Source organism: Haliaeetus albicilla, chromosome 14 (genome assembly GCF_947461875.1).
Source record: "Haliaeetus albicilla chromosome 14, bHalAlb1.1, whole genome shotgun sequence".
Lineage (NCBI taxonomy): Eukaryota > Metazoa > Chordata > Aves > Accipitriformes > Accipitridae > Haliaeetus > Haliaeetus albicilla.
The window spans coordinates 13,043,511-13,061,775 of record NC_091496.1 but is presented as its reverse complement, the minus strand read 5'-3'; the positions used below and the strand labels follow the sequence as shown (position 1 = coordinate 13,061,775).

The 18,265-nt window shown below is 36.8% G+C and overlaps 1 protein-coding gene across 6 annotated transcripts in view; it reads right to left on the bottom strand.

Moving 5' to 3' along the window:
- Positions 1 to 18,265, bottom strand: part of MAGI2 (membrane associated guanylate kinase, WW and PDZ domain containing 2) — a 760,905-nt gene that overhangs the window by 302,041 nt on the left and 440,599 nt on the right. For all 6 annotated transcript variants that reach the window (XM_069801726.1, XM_069801727.1, XM_069801731.1 and 3 more), the window contains one exon: positions 2,833 to 2,952. In XM_069801726.1, coding sequence (XP_069657827.1) covers positions 2,833 to 2,952 — 120 coding nt within the window. The remainder of the gene's footprint in view (positions 1 to 2,832; positions 2,953 to 18,265) is intronic.

Below are 18,265 nucleotides of genomic sequence, written 5' to 3'. Positions count from 1 at the left end.
ATAAAATCAAAATCTATTTTAAGACTCAAAAAAAAAAGTGTGCTTCAAAAAAAAAAGAACTACAGAACTATACTTTTCTAAGAATATATACTGGCTTCACTTTTAGATTATATCCTGTCCAGGTTGGAATCACAACTTTTATTTGCTTACATCAGACCAAAAACTTTCTGACTGTTTTCACTGGTTTTCTTATTACTATGAGAAAATATCCCCCCTCCCAACAATACTGAACACTATAACAAACAATACAAAGACTCAGTGTCAGGTAAGTCTCCACTTGGCCTCCTTCTCCTCTGGTTTACCTGGGAGATTCTGATTCTTTGGAATTCATACAGTAGACGGTAAATTGAATGAATCAATGCCTCTAGTCAAGAAGTGGTGAAAAACAACACATGTACACAGAGTCTGTCTTTTTATCTCAACTAAATGAGAAATCCCTTCATTAAAACATTTTTTTTCTGGTAGAGACAAACTGGTACATAGTGGCTGTGGTTAGACAATCAGCATAGGCCGACTCAGCTAAACTATAGAAACTTAGCTAAATACAGAATGATTTTTTGAAGACAAAAAAAAAAAAAAGGCAATAATAAAGAAATCTGCAAACCAATCTATTAACATGGAGAATTATTAAAAAGAAAGCTGATTTGTTTCAGAGGCCTCATAACCAGTGTTGATGAGGAGAGAAAATTCATCTCCCATACACACACGCTCACGTAAGTTGCTTGACCTATGGAAGGATTCAAAAATCATCTTCTCTTAGTGGGGGGAATTGAAAACTTCTTTGCTCAGGTTGGTATAATTGTCACTGGTAAACTTAATCACTGCAGACTTAATGTGCTCAGGAAAACTTGTGATGGAATGATTAGCAAAATCCTTCCCCGAGGAAGGTACTACAGTCATTAGGAATTAATCAGGAAATGGGGGGGTGTAGCTTTGTAAGGTCATGTCCAAAAGTCTTTATATGGGAACAGGAAAAACAGCGTCTGTAAACTAGGTGTATTTTCTAATGTGTTACCTATTATTTGCCATAATACATAGATAGATAATATATTATCTATTATTTGTCAGAATGCACATCTGGTGATTGGGAAACCTGGGAATCAAAGACAGGATTTATGCAGAAATTGGTTTGTTGAGTTTATTTTGTTTTGCATTTAGTTTCTGACTTCTTGGCTTCAGTGAACTTGTCATCTGTGATCAGTAAATGACGTGACAGACATTGATTGCATAGTCATGACTTTGGACCTCTCTTCAGCTAGGTCTTCAGCCGGTTTAAGGAGTTATGCAGACTTCCGCAACCAATATTTCACCTTACTGTCCACTCAGCTCTGGTAGCTGGTATTAAAAGACACCCCTCTGTATCCCTCAAGGGACAGAAGAGCACTGTGAATTAATTTAACCTAGCAGTTCAGTCTCTACGAACTTGCTACAAACTAATGAAATTACATGGTCAAGCAATGACAGACTCGTGCTACACTTAAACTCTTTTAATGTGAGTTTCAAACACCAAAGGTAACAAAAAGATACTTCAAGAAAGGCTTGTTATTTAATGAACCTCTGATAAACATAAAACTGTGGTGTTGTAGTTGTATTGATGTTTAGGTAACTTCTACCATTAGGTGTCAGACAGTGGGGAAAAAAGTAGAACAGGGAAATACAATATATTTTCCTTTCTTTGACCTTCTTTAATGGAAATCTTTGTTACAAGTTCTGTATTGATATAACTCTTTATGAAAATTTATTTACTTTCCCATAGGTACTTTGTGCTGATTAGGTGAGAAAGGATTACCTTCTTTCCTGCTATTTATAACACAGCTAATGATTTTCTTTGGGGTGAATATCATCTTATTTATCTTCAGATGCTTTCCTTGACAGGGACAAAGTCAGGACAAAAAGATCTTCATTGCCTCTTTTGCTATAAAGTAATAATATGGGGCTGCTTCCTCTAAATGGTTCTACTCACCCAGGTGTTCTTATATGTATGGGTCATATTTTTCATATAAAGGGTGTTCCCTGTCATTTTGAAGATTACAGTAAAAAGACCTAACCATTACTCAGCTATCTTAAATACTAGTGTATTTCTAAGAAGCGTTTGACTTAAAATAGTATAGCATTATTCTGGTTTTATTAAAATGCCCTGCTATGTAACTGCCCTTCCATTTATAGTAGTTTCAGGATAGCTGTGTTTTGGAAAAGGTTTAAAACCAGATGAATCATCAGTTCTCCTGGGAAGCACTGTTCTGCAATACGCTGCTGGCTCTTTGCCCCATATACAGATATTTTCTAATACAGTCATTAGGACAGTTCCCATCCCTCTGTCATATTACAAAATTAATGACTTCTTTTCAATAACTTTACAAAGCCCATAAGACATGACATAGCAAATCCTTCCTGTTTTACTTAAATAGTGATGCTTCAACCTCTGATATAGATTGGTATTTGCAGGATCACACATGCAAAGGAAAAGTGTCAGCCTTACAACTGATTTCTGTTGTAGAGTTTGTTTGTCGTATGTTAGAAAAACAGCTGTTTGCTGAAATTTTGTGGAAATCTCCTCAAGTATTTGGCATAAAGAACTAGTGTTTCTTTCCTGTACATGCAATGTATTATCCTGTTTCTCTTAACCAGTATAATATACTAAAATTACAATGAACCATCTGCATTTAGCTTTTACATATGAAAATATTTTCATAATTGCCATATGGCTCTTCACAAATTTCTGATAACAGTAGCAATGACACATTTGTAATGGGATGTCCCAGTGCAATTCCATCGATTAGAAAAAAGCATAATGGAAACACGAGACAGATTTAGCAGTAAAAACGTGCTTACCTTCATAAGTTCCACTTTCTAAGAGAGCACCACTTTTCTCCAATTCCATAAAATCTTCAACAGTGATGAAAATATAGTCCACACCAGGGACTTCCCCCTCCTTATGTGGCCTTGTGGTGCCTATTAATAAGACGAAAGACACACTGTCAAGCACATGACCTAAATGTAGAATAATCTTTTTGAAAGTTTTGGAAAATTTATCAAAGTAAACCATTTATGCAGCACATTATATAGCACATACTCCTTGTGAGGATGTCTTTCAATACCATATAGCTACATTTGTTGAAGCTGACAGAGGTATATGAGATGCATGTTTAAGATCATTCCAGATGTTCTTTGGATCCGTATTATTTATTCTCATTAATGAAAATGTATCATACTGCTATTCTTTTTATGTTACTAGAAAGACCCTTAGTGACACCAGGCATTCAGAGGTAACACAAATCTTTGATGTGTATTTTCTATGGCTTCAAACAAAGTCTTGTCTACAATTAATCTGCTTCATGAACTTTTAAACATTTATTTAGTACACAAAATTATAAATCTCTAAGTAAATCCATACGGGTTGTATTCACATTGTTTGTTTCAGTGTCATAAGTGGACTTGATAAATGGTAAGGCTTAAGGGACTGAGTGATTCAAATCACCTGCTAACCATGCTGTCAAACTGCAAAGGTGCTTATATTTAGTTATTGCCTCTAGTGTCATCTCTGGATGACAGAACTCCCTAAATGCCGACAGACAGTATTTCATACATGCTGAGAAGTGACTCGGCTTAGCTAGCAGAAGTTGAGATGTTAGCAGGGAAGCATCTGAATTTGACCTAATTTCTTAATGGTCTAGTTTATTGTGGTCAGGCTATCCCTACATTGACTGAAACCACTCAGTAAGTCTCAAAACTCCACTTGGAAATGGAAGAGTTTTAGGTCCTCCTCAGTCCCAGTGTTTGAAACATCATAATCAATCAACTCTTTATCAATACTATAGCGATTACATCACACTCACAGGATTTGGTTTCAAGGCTGTTGACACTGGGAAGTGGCTAGAAACCAGATCTTCCACTTTCTGGACAAAAGTTTAGCATTACGATATTGTGCAAAAGACACGGTCTCTTCCTCAGTTATTAATCCACCACCTTAACCACTGTATCGTGACTCTGATACTATGCAGCAGTGATCCAGACATCTCTTCAGATCAGCTAACATAAAATCTATTTAATCTACTTCTGGATGTCTATTATTCAGGCATCTGCATTTAAACCTCTTGAAACATTTTGTGTGAGACTCATCATGACATTAAGAAAACTAAATGCAATTGTCTACATTTCTGCCATGTGTATAAACTATTACAGTCAATAGAGATCTCATCAATGGTGGAAGCAAGAGAGCTATTCAGCTGCCTGCCTGCTATGAGCTCAATTCAGCTGGCCATACATAGGTCTCTGTGGGATGCCTTAGATATTCATGTGAAGCTAGCAGATATGCCAAGGACAAAATACCCCTTGCACTGCCCCAAATGCACAAAATTATCCTTTGCGCTGCCCAAAATGCAGCTGTCTTAATCTCATACTGAATCCCACTCCATAGCTGGATCTAATGGAGACTTCTGTGCAACAAAGAGCACAATAGAAGTGCAAGGTTCTCTCAGTGACAATGACAGGACTCCCATCCTCTCAGCGATTTCCACTGGCCAGTGCTCAGCTTTGCCAAAGCGCTGGATGGCCTTCAGAGTTGTCCAAACTCCTTGCTGTCAGTGGAGACACAGAGACTTAATGGTGCCTTAGGTTACCGGGACTGCTTGTCATAGACACCTTTCTCTCCTCACAGGCAGCCTGAATGGCTATGGCAAAGACTGAATGAGCCTGAGAAGCTAAAATTTCAGTAGCTAACATCAGGAATATGTTTTGATAAATCTATAAGACAAGTTCCCTCATTTGTCTGATTCCAATTCCCTTTTCATCTCAACATTTAAAACTAAAACTTGTCTTATTTGGCTGTTTATTTCTGGGAATTTCATATTTGCAGAGATGGGTTTGTTAGAATTATTACTATTGTGTTTCAGGGATGGTATGGTTAAAGCACTCAGACATTTAGATTCTCCATAAATATATTGAATTTACTCCCCATGGAATATCTGACCTCTGGGGATGCAGCAGCATCCTTAAAGATCTCCAGCCCTTTGTACGAACCATGCAGAAGCACAAGGATTCTGGCAAGACCCCAAGCTCCTGGGAGCTCTGCTTACAGCACAGGCATCAGATGTTTGATCTGCATGCTCTCTCCTGAGGAATTTTTCACTCCCAAAGTCTATTGACAGGAACTGTACCTTCCTCATAAAACACTTTGGCAAATCAAGGCTATGTTATTCCCAAACATGGCACAGGGAAGAAGCTGGCATACTAGATGAGTACCTCTAGCTAACTGTTTCTTCAATATTTTTTTATGTAGCCAAACTAAGATTAACAGAAGCTTATCAATCAGACAAAAATAGGAGTTATATAAAATGTGGAGGTAAACCCTGCTTTGAGTGGAAAGTTGGACCAGATGACCTACTGAGCTCCCTCTCAATCTAAATTTTCAATGATTCTATGATATTAAGTGTCAATACACTGCAGTTTGTTTTAAACACATGGATATATATTCAGCAGGGATGACTGCAAGGTCTCACCAGAGGTCCAACAACAGACTCAATTATCCCCCTGTTTCTCCACTTTGGTCACAGTCTTTGGTAAACTTGCCTAGAAAAGTGTAATGGACTAAATTTCAGGTTCTGAATCCCTCTCTTAAATTGGAAGCTAAAGACCTGATCTTTCTGCCCTTATGTGACTTAGTCACATTCTCTCAGATATAGTACATATATGATAATGTTTGCATACACCCTGCACTATGAATTGAACATTCTGTTTAATCTGCTTCCCCTATTTCAAATGAAATGCACGGTCCAATTATACAGTAATTCTATATCCTTAACACAGCACTTAGCTATAGCCTGTCTGTTCTCTAGTCGAATTGCTCATCACTTATCCCCACATGTAAGGTAGCCATGAGACGCCCTGTACTTAGAGCTGTTGATGTAATCATGATCTTGTTCTATAACACTCCAAGATTTAAAATAGTTCCTATTTTGCTTCAGGATGAAACTAATGGATTTTTGTGGCAAAACCAAAAGACCCAGAACTCCACTTTAGAATTGCCGGTGTGCTACTGTACATAGCAGCTTCTTAATTTAGTCTCCATTAATCCCAGTTTCCCACTGATTTTCCTAGGTGACTAAATAGCTACTGGTAATTCTACAGTATGTTTTCATTTCTCCATTTCTCTTGCACCCCATGGTTTCACTAGATATTCCAGCATGGAGATGCGGAATCCTTTCTCCTGAAAGTTGAATTGAAATGGGTAAATTACAGAAATGAACATTTTTAAGGAAAAGCAGATTTTCTAGAAAATTTCTTTCCAGTTCTACCTATACCTGCTATGTCTGTCCTACAATGCCAGGTGATAATACTATCACTCAGATAGTAACGTGGAAGGTTCCACCCTCTTTTCTTAGGGAATCTGCTCCAAGAGTTCCACATTGTAATGTATACTGAAAGTTGTACTTCTATAAGATGTCAACTACTTGCTTCTTTCAAAAAACAGAGAAAAAAGCAAACCGTGTTCACTAGTCACATGTGTTAAGGGTGACTCTTACCCCAGGTACAGCAGTTTCCATCCCCACCAGAACTTTATTGCTCTTGATAAAATCTTACTGAGTCCCATTTCCCTCCTGCATCTGTTCTCATTCCCTCAGCCCGGAGGACCTGAGATCTTGCAAATGGTTAAAGCAATTCCCTGGCTAATGGAATAATCAATAGTTATTGCCTCTTTTACTCCTTCACCCTGGAGGAACTGAGTTGCTGCTATTAATACTTCCGCTATCCTTTATACCTTTCTGTAAGCACCATAGGGTTTGCAATGTGCAGGTTTACAGACTTGGAGACAGTTACTGGAGAATCTTAAACACCCATCAAAGTCTGAACATTGAGGTCTATATACAGGAATCTTATAGGTCATAGGCAATTTTTCTTGTTCCTTGCTTTTCCTTGCTTTTAAACTAATACAGAGTTACTGTTCTTAATAGATTTTTTAACTACATTCATATGGACAGATAAGCAGGCTTAAAATCTATAGTGATTCAGGATCTAAAACAAAGGATAAATTCCAAGCCTCATATTTTTACAGGAACACAACACCTCTTGTTATACAGCATCAAGGCTTAATAGGACTACATGCTACTGCTTATAATATTCAGCTTTTATTAATGTAAAATGAAAATAGGAACCCAGTTACCATTTTGTTACCATGGTAACGTATGAAAAAATAATCTTTGAATTCTGTAATGAAAGAACATGATACTTTTAGATCTTGCAGGATCAAAACCAGCAAGGGATATTTCCCCTATGCACATTTATGACAAATGCAATCTATTGTTGCTGTTGAACAAAAGACACAATAGGAACAGCTTGCAAGTCACCACAACCAGTCCATACAAGCCAGTGCTGCCACACAACATGTAGGTACCTTAGAAATTACAGGAGCTTGGTCTACAAAATCTGCATGGATACTGATGTTCTTTGTTTTCATAGGCACTGCTTGCATCGTTCATTGATTTGCTCTAAAAACAACATTAAGGTCATTTGCTGAGCAACTACTTTGTCTGGATTTATACCTTCAAGATGGATAGTTGGTACAGTTTAGAGATATTTAAGCTATGTGGCAGAAATCTATTTTTTTTTTTTTAAAAAGCAGAACCTTTGCCTTTGTAGCTTGTTTCTTCTTCTGTTCTACAGGGGGAAGTATGGTGATCCACCATACTTCAGTGCAGGCTTTCCATACTCAATGTTATGTTATATGATGGTGCTATGTTTCTGGAGAGGAATTAAGTGCTGTTTACACAAATAGCCTTTGAAAGAGCATTTTTCTTTTAACTGAGTATAAGATACCTAAGGGTATAAATTTAGACACCTAAGAAATCTCTACAATGAATAAGAAAAGGAGGGTGTTAATTTAATAGCAATAAACTATTTTTTAAATACTGCTTATATGAACTTGGGGAAAAATAAATAACACTTAACATGGAAGTTTTATGTTGACTGCTAGTGCAGATTGGAAAAATGGTCAGTTCATGTATTGTTCAGTCCAGATTCCCATTTTTAGTAAAAAACTATAGAATTATTAACTCTGGAAGAACTCCAGGGTTGGAAAGCTCCACACCAGTTTGTACAGGTAGGAGAACAATTAGGAATTTATATGACTCTTCTTTAATCTCAGCATCCAAGTACATAATTGTAACATATTAGTGCTTATTTGAGAACAAGGTGCTCAGTTTGACTTTGAAAATATTTCTGCTTCTCAGAAGCACTTGCATCTTCACAGTCTCTGTCCAGCTCTGCTAATTTCAAAAGCAGGAAAGGTGCTGCCTCAATATTTCTTTTATTGCTAACTCCATGTATTTATGCATGTTAGGAAAAGAAGCAAATTTATTTATGGGTCAGCATAGGAATATGAATGTTAGTTCAAAATCCCAGAACTATGACAGGAAAGACTCAGAAAGGTGTTCTGTGCTCAGTACCATAGACACATTTTGAAGAACACTTCATCTTTGCACAGTAAATAATCTGTATTTTACAGTCTTTGGCAGCATTACAAGGATACTATCACATGAGTAGTGTTCCTGTACAGTCTATATGATGGTCAGGAGAGTAGAAGTAAAGGCCTTAGCCCCTGCATGGTCCAATGCCTACTCACAGACTTTGTGCACAGGTTTCAATGCTCCGAGCCTATAGGCATATTATAAATATTTATATTATTACATTTTTTAATTGCAAGTTAAAGGCAAACATGGCACACCTCTTCGCAATCAAAGCACCTTCACAGTTATTTAGCTGATTTGCTTTTGGATTCACAGATTGGTTCCTATTGCTTGAGGTAAATACAAAAGCAAAGGTGTGTCTTTGCCACAAGTATTTACAAAGTAAATGAAAGGCACAGTAATAGCCTAGCCCTTTTTGCATAATGATCTACTCCTAGATCCATTTTCCAAATGTATGGAAGCAAATAGGACTTTATAGTACTTATTTGTTCCAAATATAGCAAAACATAAAGAGAAAAAAAAATCTTTAATATATAAAGCCCTTTTATTAGACACTCGACTGAAAATTTGTTCTGTAATTCTGCTCTGTACAACAGCTTGTTGTGGAAAGCGGTACGCCAGGCTGTCATACATTACAGTAGCTGGAGGGATCCCTCCTGCAGAAACAGACTGCTAATCTTTAATAAACTTCAGCTGAGCCCTTGGTACGACCTTGTATACACTTTGCCTTCAAAAAATTCAACAATGTGTAATTAGCTCTTTTGTTTGTTTGCCAAATTACTCTGGGACACTATTACTGTGAGGAACTGAAATGTATGGGAAATTATACCTATCTTGTCAAATTGCTAACTGCATTAAGCAGAGAAACACCACATTCGTCTTGACCTACTGAATTCCCAGCTGAAGAGAATAATAAACATCATTTTCAAGTAAAGTGACTTTAGATGTACTATAGAGCAGGAAGCTTCAAGTGTTTATGATACTTCTCATAACAGCAACATAAAACACAATGGCATAAGCCCCTTCTTGCCGAGGGTCATGAAGAGGAAAAGTTTCTTCCTCTTTTTAAGTGTGCAATACCAGCAATTTCTCTGATGCAACCCTATAAAAATAATTGCAGAAGCAAATGAATGAATTCCAGAGTCCTGAAAATATTTGGGGGGGTAATAGTTTCAAACTGTATTAATAAGCAGATTGTTGGCAAATGTGATCCTGAAGAAGATCTCCAGGTTAATCAATTCAAACTCCACTTGCAAAGGTGCTAAATGCTCTACGGTGAGGAAAAGCCAGGTATTTAGCAGACAGTATTTGGAAGAAACAGTGTGTTTTTACTATCTCCAGGATTTTCTGACCAAGTTTTACTAGAAAGGGAAAAGCACTTAGCCATACCTCATCACAGAACTAATAGTTTCATTTCTGGGTGTTTAATTCATGTGAATTAAAAGGAAGTTTTCCAAGCCCTGTGCATCATCAGTATCCACTGATATTAGCAGAAACAACAGGTTAACTACATGGCTCAATCCAGTGTCCACTGAAACTAAGTGGAGAATTTGGGTCATATCAAAAGAAACCCTTAAAAAAAAAAAAAAAAAAAAAGCCTAACCCATATTTTTAACAGTTTCTAGTACACTTTGGGATTAATGACATTGTTACATTTTGATTTTTCCTGAAGAAGTAAAATATAAGATTGTGAAAAGCAGTCTTACAGGACTGTGTACTAGGCTTTAGTGCCCACATTCTATAATACCACATAATTCTTAGGACAATATGTTTTATATTTTATAGTGTAAACCAAAGGCAGTGACTTCCTGGATTTGAGACCTACAATGCATATAGTAACAGATAAGCATGTCCTTTATGGAAAGAATATGCATTCAGTCTGTGGTTCTTTAGATTTTCACTTTTTCTAAATATGAGACATATGCATTAGGTAAGCTAAATAAGCTCCTGCCTGGTGGTTAGCAGGATTATTACACTCCAGATGCATGTACCCTTTCAAATACTTCTTTTTTACATACAATATGCATTCAGTAGCTTCTGTTTAAACACAGCCTGGGTTTTCTATTTGTTCTTTTGGTTTCATGCAATGTGACAGACACTGTACAATGCACATAAAAACAGCCCAAAGATAATTTATGCATTTAAAAAATTAAGTCATATTGGAGCCGAACAGCAAAGTAAAATCAGGGGATGGGAATGACAGTTGTTCTAGATGAGTACTGCTGGTAGGAAGGATATTTATTTGTTTATTTATTTGGTTAATTATGAGAGGACCACTGGAACCAGCAAGACACTCAGAGAAGAAATGCAGCACAAGAGCTGTAGGCTGAGGCAGATAATTGAAGATTTTTCTTTAAAATAAACTGTGACATATCCAGAGCTACCCATTACACCATGTGAGGATTTGATCATTGCACTTTCATGCTGTTATCCTGTGACAGGCACTGATATACTGGGTGTTCCCTCTACAAAGGTACGTGACTCCTTGTCTGGTAATCGTGGCATGAATTGGGTCACTTTCCTGCTGTTGGTGAATTCCTCATTAAGTCTGCAGAGTACCTTCTTTTAAGAACAACTCTGACCCAGCATTAAGCCCAGCTATACAAGTTTCATTGCCAGCACAGCATTTGAGCAAATAAACCATCTTTTTTTTTGTTATCTTTGCCAAGAGTATCTTTTAAGATCTTAACAATAGACTTCAAAGATAAAAGCTAACAACAGAGAAGTGTGAATACTTTGTGTCAAGTTAGGCATGGAATATTGCAGAAGACATTGTTAGGCATGGAATATTGCAGAAGACATTGTACAAACAATCAGAAAAGCTGCTGCTAATGCAGATATCATAAACACTTAAATTATATTCTACGTAATTCCTGGAACTGGGAAATTATGCATATTCTGGCATTTGGAAGTGTAGACCTTACAGAGGTTAGCTAAGTGCCTAAAGAAATCTGTTTTTCAGTGCTCAAGAATTGAAAAGAAGAAAAACCAGTCATGAAGCATTCTGGATTCTGCATTATTGCCTCAAAAGCTGAGTGTTTTTTGGGTTTTGGGTGGGTTTTTTTTTAGGCAAGATTTAGTACCAGACATGAAGCTCTAGAAGACACCAGGATTTTCTTCATAAAACATGTTAATGTCTTAGCAAACACTCCTGCAATATATCCCAATATCTTTCATGCTCATTATAAAACTAAAACACTGTATCAGCTTTCCAAACAGATAGGAAAGAAAGCAGTGAACTGCTCTAAAGAAACATTTGAGAATGCACATTTGAAAAATCTGATGATAAATGGATGGGAGGTTGAGATGGTAGGAAGTTGGGTATTTTATTTTGGTTAATCAGGAACTTGTACAGCTAATAAATAATTAATAAAGTCCAAGATTATTTTTTGTACAGAGTTTAGACATGCAGGTTTGCTCTTTCATGGATTTCCACTCTTTCAGGTAAAGATATAAACTAAAACATGATGACAAATCTTTACACCTTTTGGAAGTTTGGACTTTGATTCCCATTGCACAAAGTTGTTTACAGGCCCATAATCATTTATTCCAGCTATAAACAACAGGCTTTTACATGAAAGTGAATATATGTGCACAAAAGAACTAGCTGAAGAATCAAGACATGCATCAGGGCATTTTGATGAGAGAATCATGTATGCATGAGTGTTTATGTTTCCATACATTCCTTCAGGTTTATAAAAGTCTTCTGGTAATGAGATCTAGACAGAGACTTTTGATGTTACTAATAAAATAAAGGTACACCTAATTACATGCAAAATGCTTTCTACTACTAGAAAAGCTTAATTAGAATATGGTTTCTTAAGGTCTTTGGAAGAACAAAGCCTTTTCTGGGAAATGTCTGATTTTTTGCAGCTCTTCAAGAGGATAGATGATGTAGTTAAAGAACTAATTGCATAGTAGTCTGTTGGCATGTGTAGGTCTACTAAACAGTCAGGTATCACAGCTGAATTTTTGCCCAGTGTTAGCAATTCTATTATACCTACTGACAGTCCAGCTGAATGGAGCATCAATGGAAATATTATTAAGTGAGATTTGGGATAGTTTGTTCAACTGTGATGTCACAACAACATCTATTTATACTGCACATCATTCAAATATACTTTCAGAAATCCTGGAAACACAGTACATCTGGAATAAGGGACAACACTTGTGCTATCAACAACAGAACCTGCTTTTATACCAGTTGATTTATTAACATGATGAATAAACTGTTGTGGATGACTTTTGTTAGGCAGCTTGTACATATTACTATGGAGAACTGAAGAACCTGCTTAAATCATACACAGACTACAGTGTACCTTGAAAGATTCTGCAGTGCCTGCAATAATAACTTCTACAGTACCAATATTCTTATTCACTCTATATATTTTACGCAAAGTTAGGAAGCCAGCCACCCTGCATGTCTATTTAATAGGATATTTTAAAAGGATTTGTGGAGTTGTTAGCTGTTGCTACTAAATCTCTGAAAATATTTATAAATGGATTTTCTAAATCTGCAGTCTTACTTCAAGAGGCATTAAAAGAGGGAATGTGGAATAGGCTACCATAGAAACCATCCACAGATGTATTCCTAACCAAACTCACTTCAGCTGTTTTGGAAGTTTATGTCAATAATACAGAACAGTTAATGAATTAATGAATCAATAGTAAGAAACAATAACAGGATTTTAAGGGTTATTTACTGATTAGGGCAGATGACACAGAGAAAAATGAGGAGAGTTTATGCTTAAAATAGGGAACCTAGTTAATATGTGTGAATGAAAAAAACCCTGTACTTAAAACAGGGCAGTCTTCAGACACAAGTCTGTTCTGTCTCCATAGTCTTCACAGTTGTGTTCTGCTGTACCTCTGAACAATATCTATCCAACAAGGCATGGGAGCAAGAGCCAATCCAGAGCACACCTCTTCTTCTGAATCAAACCCAACTTTGTTAAACTACAATGGATGGTGTTTGAATGGTAGGAGACAGTTACAAGTTACGTTGTTTTGATGGTTTTATTCCTCACAGCCAAATCTCTGCATCGTTCACCAGACAGCTGGACTAGACCTTGGTTTGGTGACAAAAAATGCTCATATGCTCATATGTAATTGTTGCACTCATGTTTAATGAACAGAGTTCAAAGAAATGAATGAGTGGCTGTGCAATGCCATGTGGGACACCTCCAGCAGATTCACAGCTGAAATCCCTGGTGGCCAGCTGCTATCCAGACAGCAGAGCAAACGCTGAACTGAGACGCAGGGAATTGTATTCCCTCAGTAGGGATCCCATCAGCGCTAGACAGGATTTCTTACTGTGGGATGCCACCACGTGCTGCAGGAAGGCTTTCAGCAGAAGGAGAAGTCATGCTGTGGGACTGCTTCCCACGGCAGTGCTGCTCTGTCCATGTAGAAGCACATTTCTCATGTGAAGGCTACAGGCTATTGAATGCTGTACCTCCTGGGCACATTGGCACAGAAAGCACATGTTTTCTTCTCTGCTTCTAGAGTAAGAGAAAGCATCTTGTTCCCTCTTTCCTCCTCTTACTTTCCACTACAAACAGTAAAAGTAGGAAATACACAATAATGGTGTGGACTCCTTGGAAGAAACTTTTCTGTTGCTCTTCTTCATCCACTGTTTCTCATAGGGAATAAAGTTTTGATTGAACTATGAACTTATGCAGTAAATTCCAAGGAAACACATTTGATTTTTCTGTTCTGAAAAGTCCAGTTTAAAACAGTGGGAGAGAAAATGTGTTCTCCTTCTTTCAGATAAATGAATGCATCATGGAACACTTCTACTACGTTATTGAGAAAAGAAATGTATTATTTTGAAACCATCTTAGTTTTTATATTAAATTATTTTCCCTAAAAACATGACTCCCCATAAAAAAACCCAACTATTTGAAACAGATCTCTTCCCATCTGTTTTTAGGAAAAAAGCTATTTTCAGCTTAACTCACATTAATAAAAAAAAAATCATTCCTCAGTAACAAGTTGAATAAATTATTTATACAGGAGTCATTATTTTATAGCATACTCACAAACTTAAAAGTGCATGCTGCAGATTTAGATATTGTGACTATCTTCAAGTTTTTAAAAGAAATTTAAAAAGCCTTGTTCATTCTTCTTTTGAAGATAGAAAAAAATAAGCTTAGATTTAACTTCAAAGGAGTCAAATACAGTGAAGGTGAGGAAATAAATGTCACATAATTCTGAATGCGGGGAAGCCCACTGCTATTCTTATCTCCTACAAGAATTATTTCTGAGGTGTAACTACAGCACTGGTGAAGGTCATTTCATGAGGCATACACACTCCAACTAATGTACAATTTCCTTATTCCAGAGGAACATAAATGTTATGTGGAAGGTTATGTCTGAATAAAGAAGGGCTTGGAACAACCTGAAAGACTTCAGTCACAGGTGTGACCTTGATATTTTTCTTGTATTCAGCAGTGCTGAAAGAAAAGTTGTTGGTGAATGGCAAGTGATACTATGGTTGGCTAATTAAAATTGCTGCTTTTCATGTACAGTGAGGCTTCCTTTTCTGATATGATGAGTTGTAATAATCAACCTTGCAACATTCAATTCAGTAGTCACTAGAGATGAGTTCAATTCCACTTATTTTAGCTCCAAACGGATAGCAAGAACTGGCATCTGTTGCTACTGATGATAACAGAGCAAATTAAAAGTACCTATATCAAATTGAAACATATCTAATTATACCACTTTTAAAAATGGATGTAATTAATTATTTTTTAAGAATTTGTAGCTCTGATAATTAGTATCAGAAAACTGAATTCCCTGAGAAGGTTGGGTCAATGATTTTAGCTCCCCAGCTATCAGAGAATGTGAATATTCCTTATTTTATAATTATGTCCTTTCTTTCCTTTTAAGCATCTTAGCATTTCTGCTTCTTCAAAGTTCATTTCATGAGCTCTGTATAGCTACATACAGTATCACTATTGCTTTTTCACACAAGTGATCTCTCTGATCCAAATCCTAATGCGATGGTTTTTTTTTCTGGCACCACACACCATTAATACAGTGGTCTCTTCATCCCAATATGTAGAAGTGCCACTGCGTTCAACAGCAGTAAAATCTGAGATGAATTTATAACTTCTCAATTTACTGAAAGTGGTGTACATGACATACATACATTGCCTGATAAATAGCTCATTCTGTTAACTCAAATATGTACTTGTTATGAAGTATGGCTCATATTCAGACACTACAGTTCTAGAAATCTTCATGCCAGCCTAGCTTCTCTTTATTTGAGCACTGGTCAATCTCTCTAGCTGAACAGTTCCTCTTGAAAATAAAATACCTTCATGAAACACATACAGCATAATCTTTGTATTTTTACTGTGTGTTCTTACTCCCATTATATAGTAGCCCTAGAAGACTTAAATCGCTGTTTTGGGGGCATTATCCTTTTAATCCCATCCCTTTTCTTGTGATCTCTTGAGACAGTTTACAGCTGCTCTGTTTCTCAGGGTAAGGGAATAACAGACAGTTACAACAGTTAGTTGTAGGTGTTTATATTCCCCTTTGGTGAAACAGAGTTTCTGACAACTGTTAAAGGCAGTCCTCAGTGCCTTGGCTAACAAAACCATATGTTCTTATACCCACTCATGAGAGGATTTAAATTCTGGTTATATGATGGAATTGTGGTGATTTTGTATAACACCGTGTCATGGACATTCAGGGGATATTGTTATCTACAGTTTGGGAAAAACTCTGTTAAATGAAGGTAGATATGTATGTATGACACAACTCTACACAATTGAATCAAATGATGCTAGACAAAACACTCTGATTTTCCTCTGTGAATAGTCTAGAACAAAAGACTGGTTTAATTTTCAGTGGTAATGTTTCAGAAGTGCATATAGATTCCACACGTTAGAGTGAAAATCCACATTTAGAAGCACAAAGAGGCTAGCAGAGAATCTGGGAGAAGTGCTTATTCCTACATCCTTGTAAACTGATTCTACAGCTTCCATTTAAGCTCATCTGCTTATTTCATTATGTGTACTTTCATTGAAATGCTGACAGTAATATTAGGAAAACTTAACTTTATTATTTGCCCTTGAGCTTTTCTAATAATTCTCTCAGCTGCCTTAGACAAGGTGCCCCCCCCTTCCTTTTTTTGGAAAAAAAAAAGAGAGGAAAAAAAAAAGAGGGGGAAGTTCAATTTTTGGAGATCTGTTGTGTTTTTCTCTACTAACGCAATAATGTTCTGCTGCTCCATCCCAATTTTAAGCTCCTAGAAGAAATGGCCAATATCCACCCATGGTTTCACAGGTATGCTAATACAATTCAATGCAGGCCTGTGCTGTACAACCGAACCTCCAAAGCTTCCTGTGTATTCAGAAGAGGGTGATTTCAGTCAGACTGACACTTCTAGCTTCTCCACTGACTTCAGAAGACGTTTAGGATCAGTAGCCCCCTTAGCCTCCAGTATGTGCTCAAATTTAGGTGAGGTGAACCCAAGCTAAAGCGTTTTTGACTAGGCCCTAGCTAAGGGGCTTTCACTAGATAAATCCAGCCAAGGCCCTTCAGGTCCATGGTGCTTTCTCCCAACAGATAATTAATAAGTTCACCAAGAAACTTCTCAAATTATCCAAACATCACTTTTCTGGAAAGCACTTATCTGAAATATGGCCCCAGCTACTAAGGGGACAGTTCATACTTTTGAGTAATTTAGCTGTTGATGAGTTGGATTCAAATACATCATTATGGCAACTAGTCCACTGGCTTAGGACTGACAACTTCAGTCGATTGTGATTGTTTCAAATGATCTCTGGAGTTACAAAAAGCAAGAAAGCTTCCTTACTCTCATCTGAAAACCATACTACTGACAAACCTGACAAATTTCCAGCCAGTGCCCAATCCAACAAGTAGACCTCATTATCAATACACTCAAATGATAATAGCTCACTAGAAATCTTGTCTATGAACAGAATGTGAATCTGGATCAAAGCATATAAAGATAGGTAACCAACAATAAGCCATAAGAATATCAATTAGCTTCTAAAATCTGAAAGTAAATTCTAACCACGGTAAGAATTGACATCATAAATCAAAATGTCCTCAGCAGACATCTCTTTTGCATTTACCCACAAGAAGTGATGCACACTGCATGTTTGGCCTTAGGTAGACCATAGCACTTTTTCTCGGTGATACCCATTGCTTACCTCAAGAGCTCTACACTGATACATGGTCAATGTTATGGGGTGGCTGCTAAATGGGCAATAAGCATCTGAGAAGTGTTAAAAACCAAGAGAACATCAGCTGCATCTGGCAATGTAAATGATCCCACTCCTTTAGCAGAAAGATAAAAATTAGGTTTAAACCAATTCTGAAGGCTAAGTTAATCAGATTAACTGCATACCAAACTGCACTAAAAATGTGGTTATACAAAATTGACACGTGATTTCAGAAGCTGTTCCCTATTGCCTCTCCTCTGTTGCTTGATTTTTATCCAGCAAACTGTGTTTTTGCCTCTAGATAATACAGGAGGCATTAAAGACAATATTTTGCAATTGGTTAGCTGATAACTGATAATTTGGAAGTGACTTCTCTAAAATCAACAAGTGAAATAATAACAGGCCTCTTCTTTCTACTCCTGCAGTCAATAGCAAAACTGCAATTCACTGGAATAAGAGCATGATTGGGCCCAAACATTACTAAATGAGAACTACATCATAATCATCAATACAGAGTGCTGTATCTACCAAATAATAAGCTGTGTCATGAAGAATGTCACATATATGCATACCATTTATGTAACAACTGAGCATTTC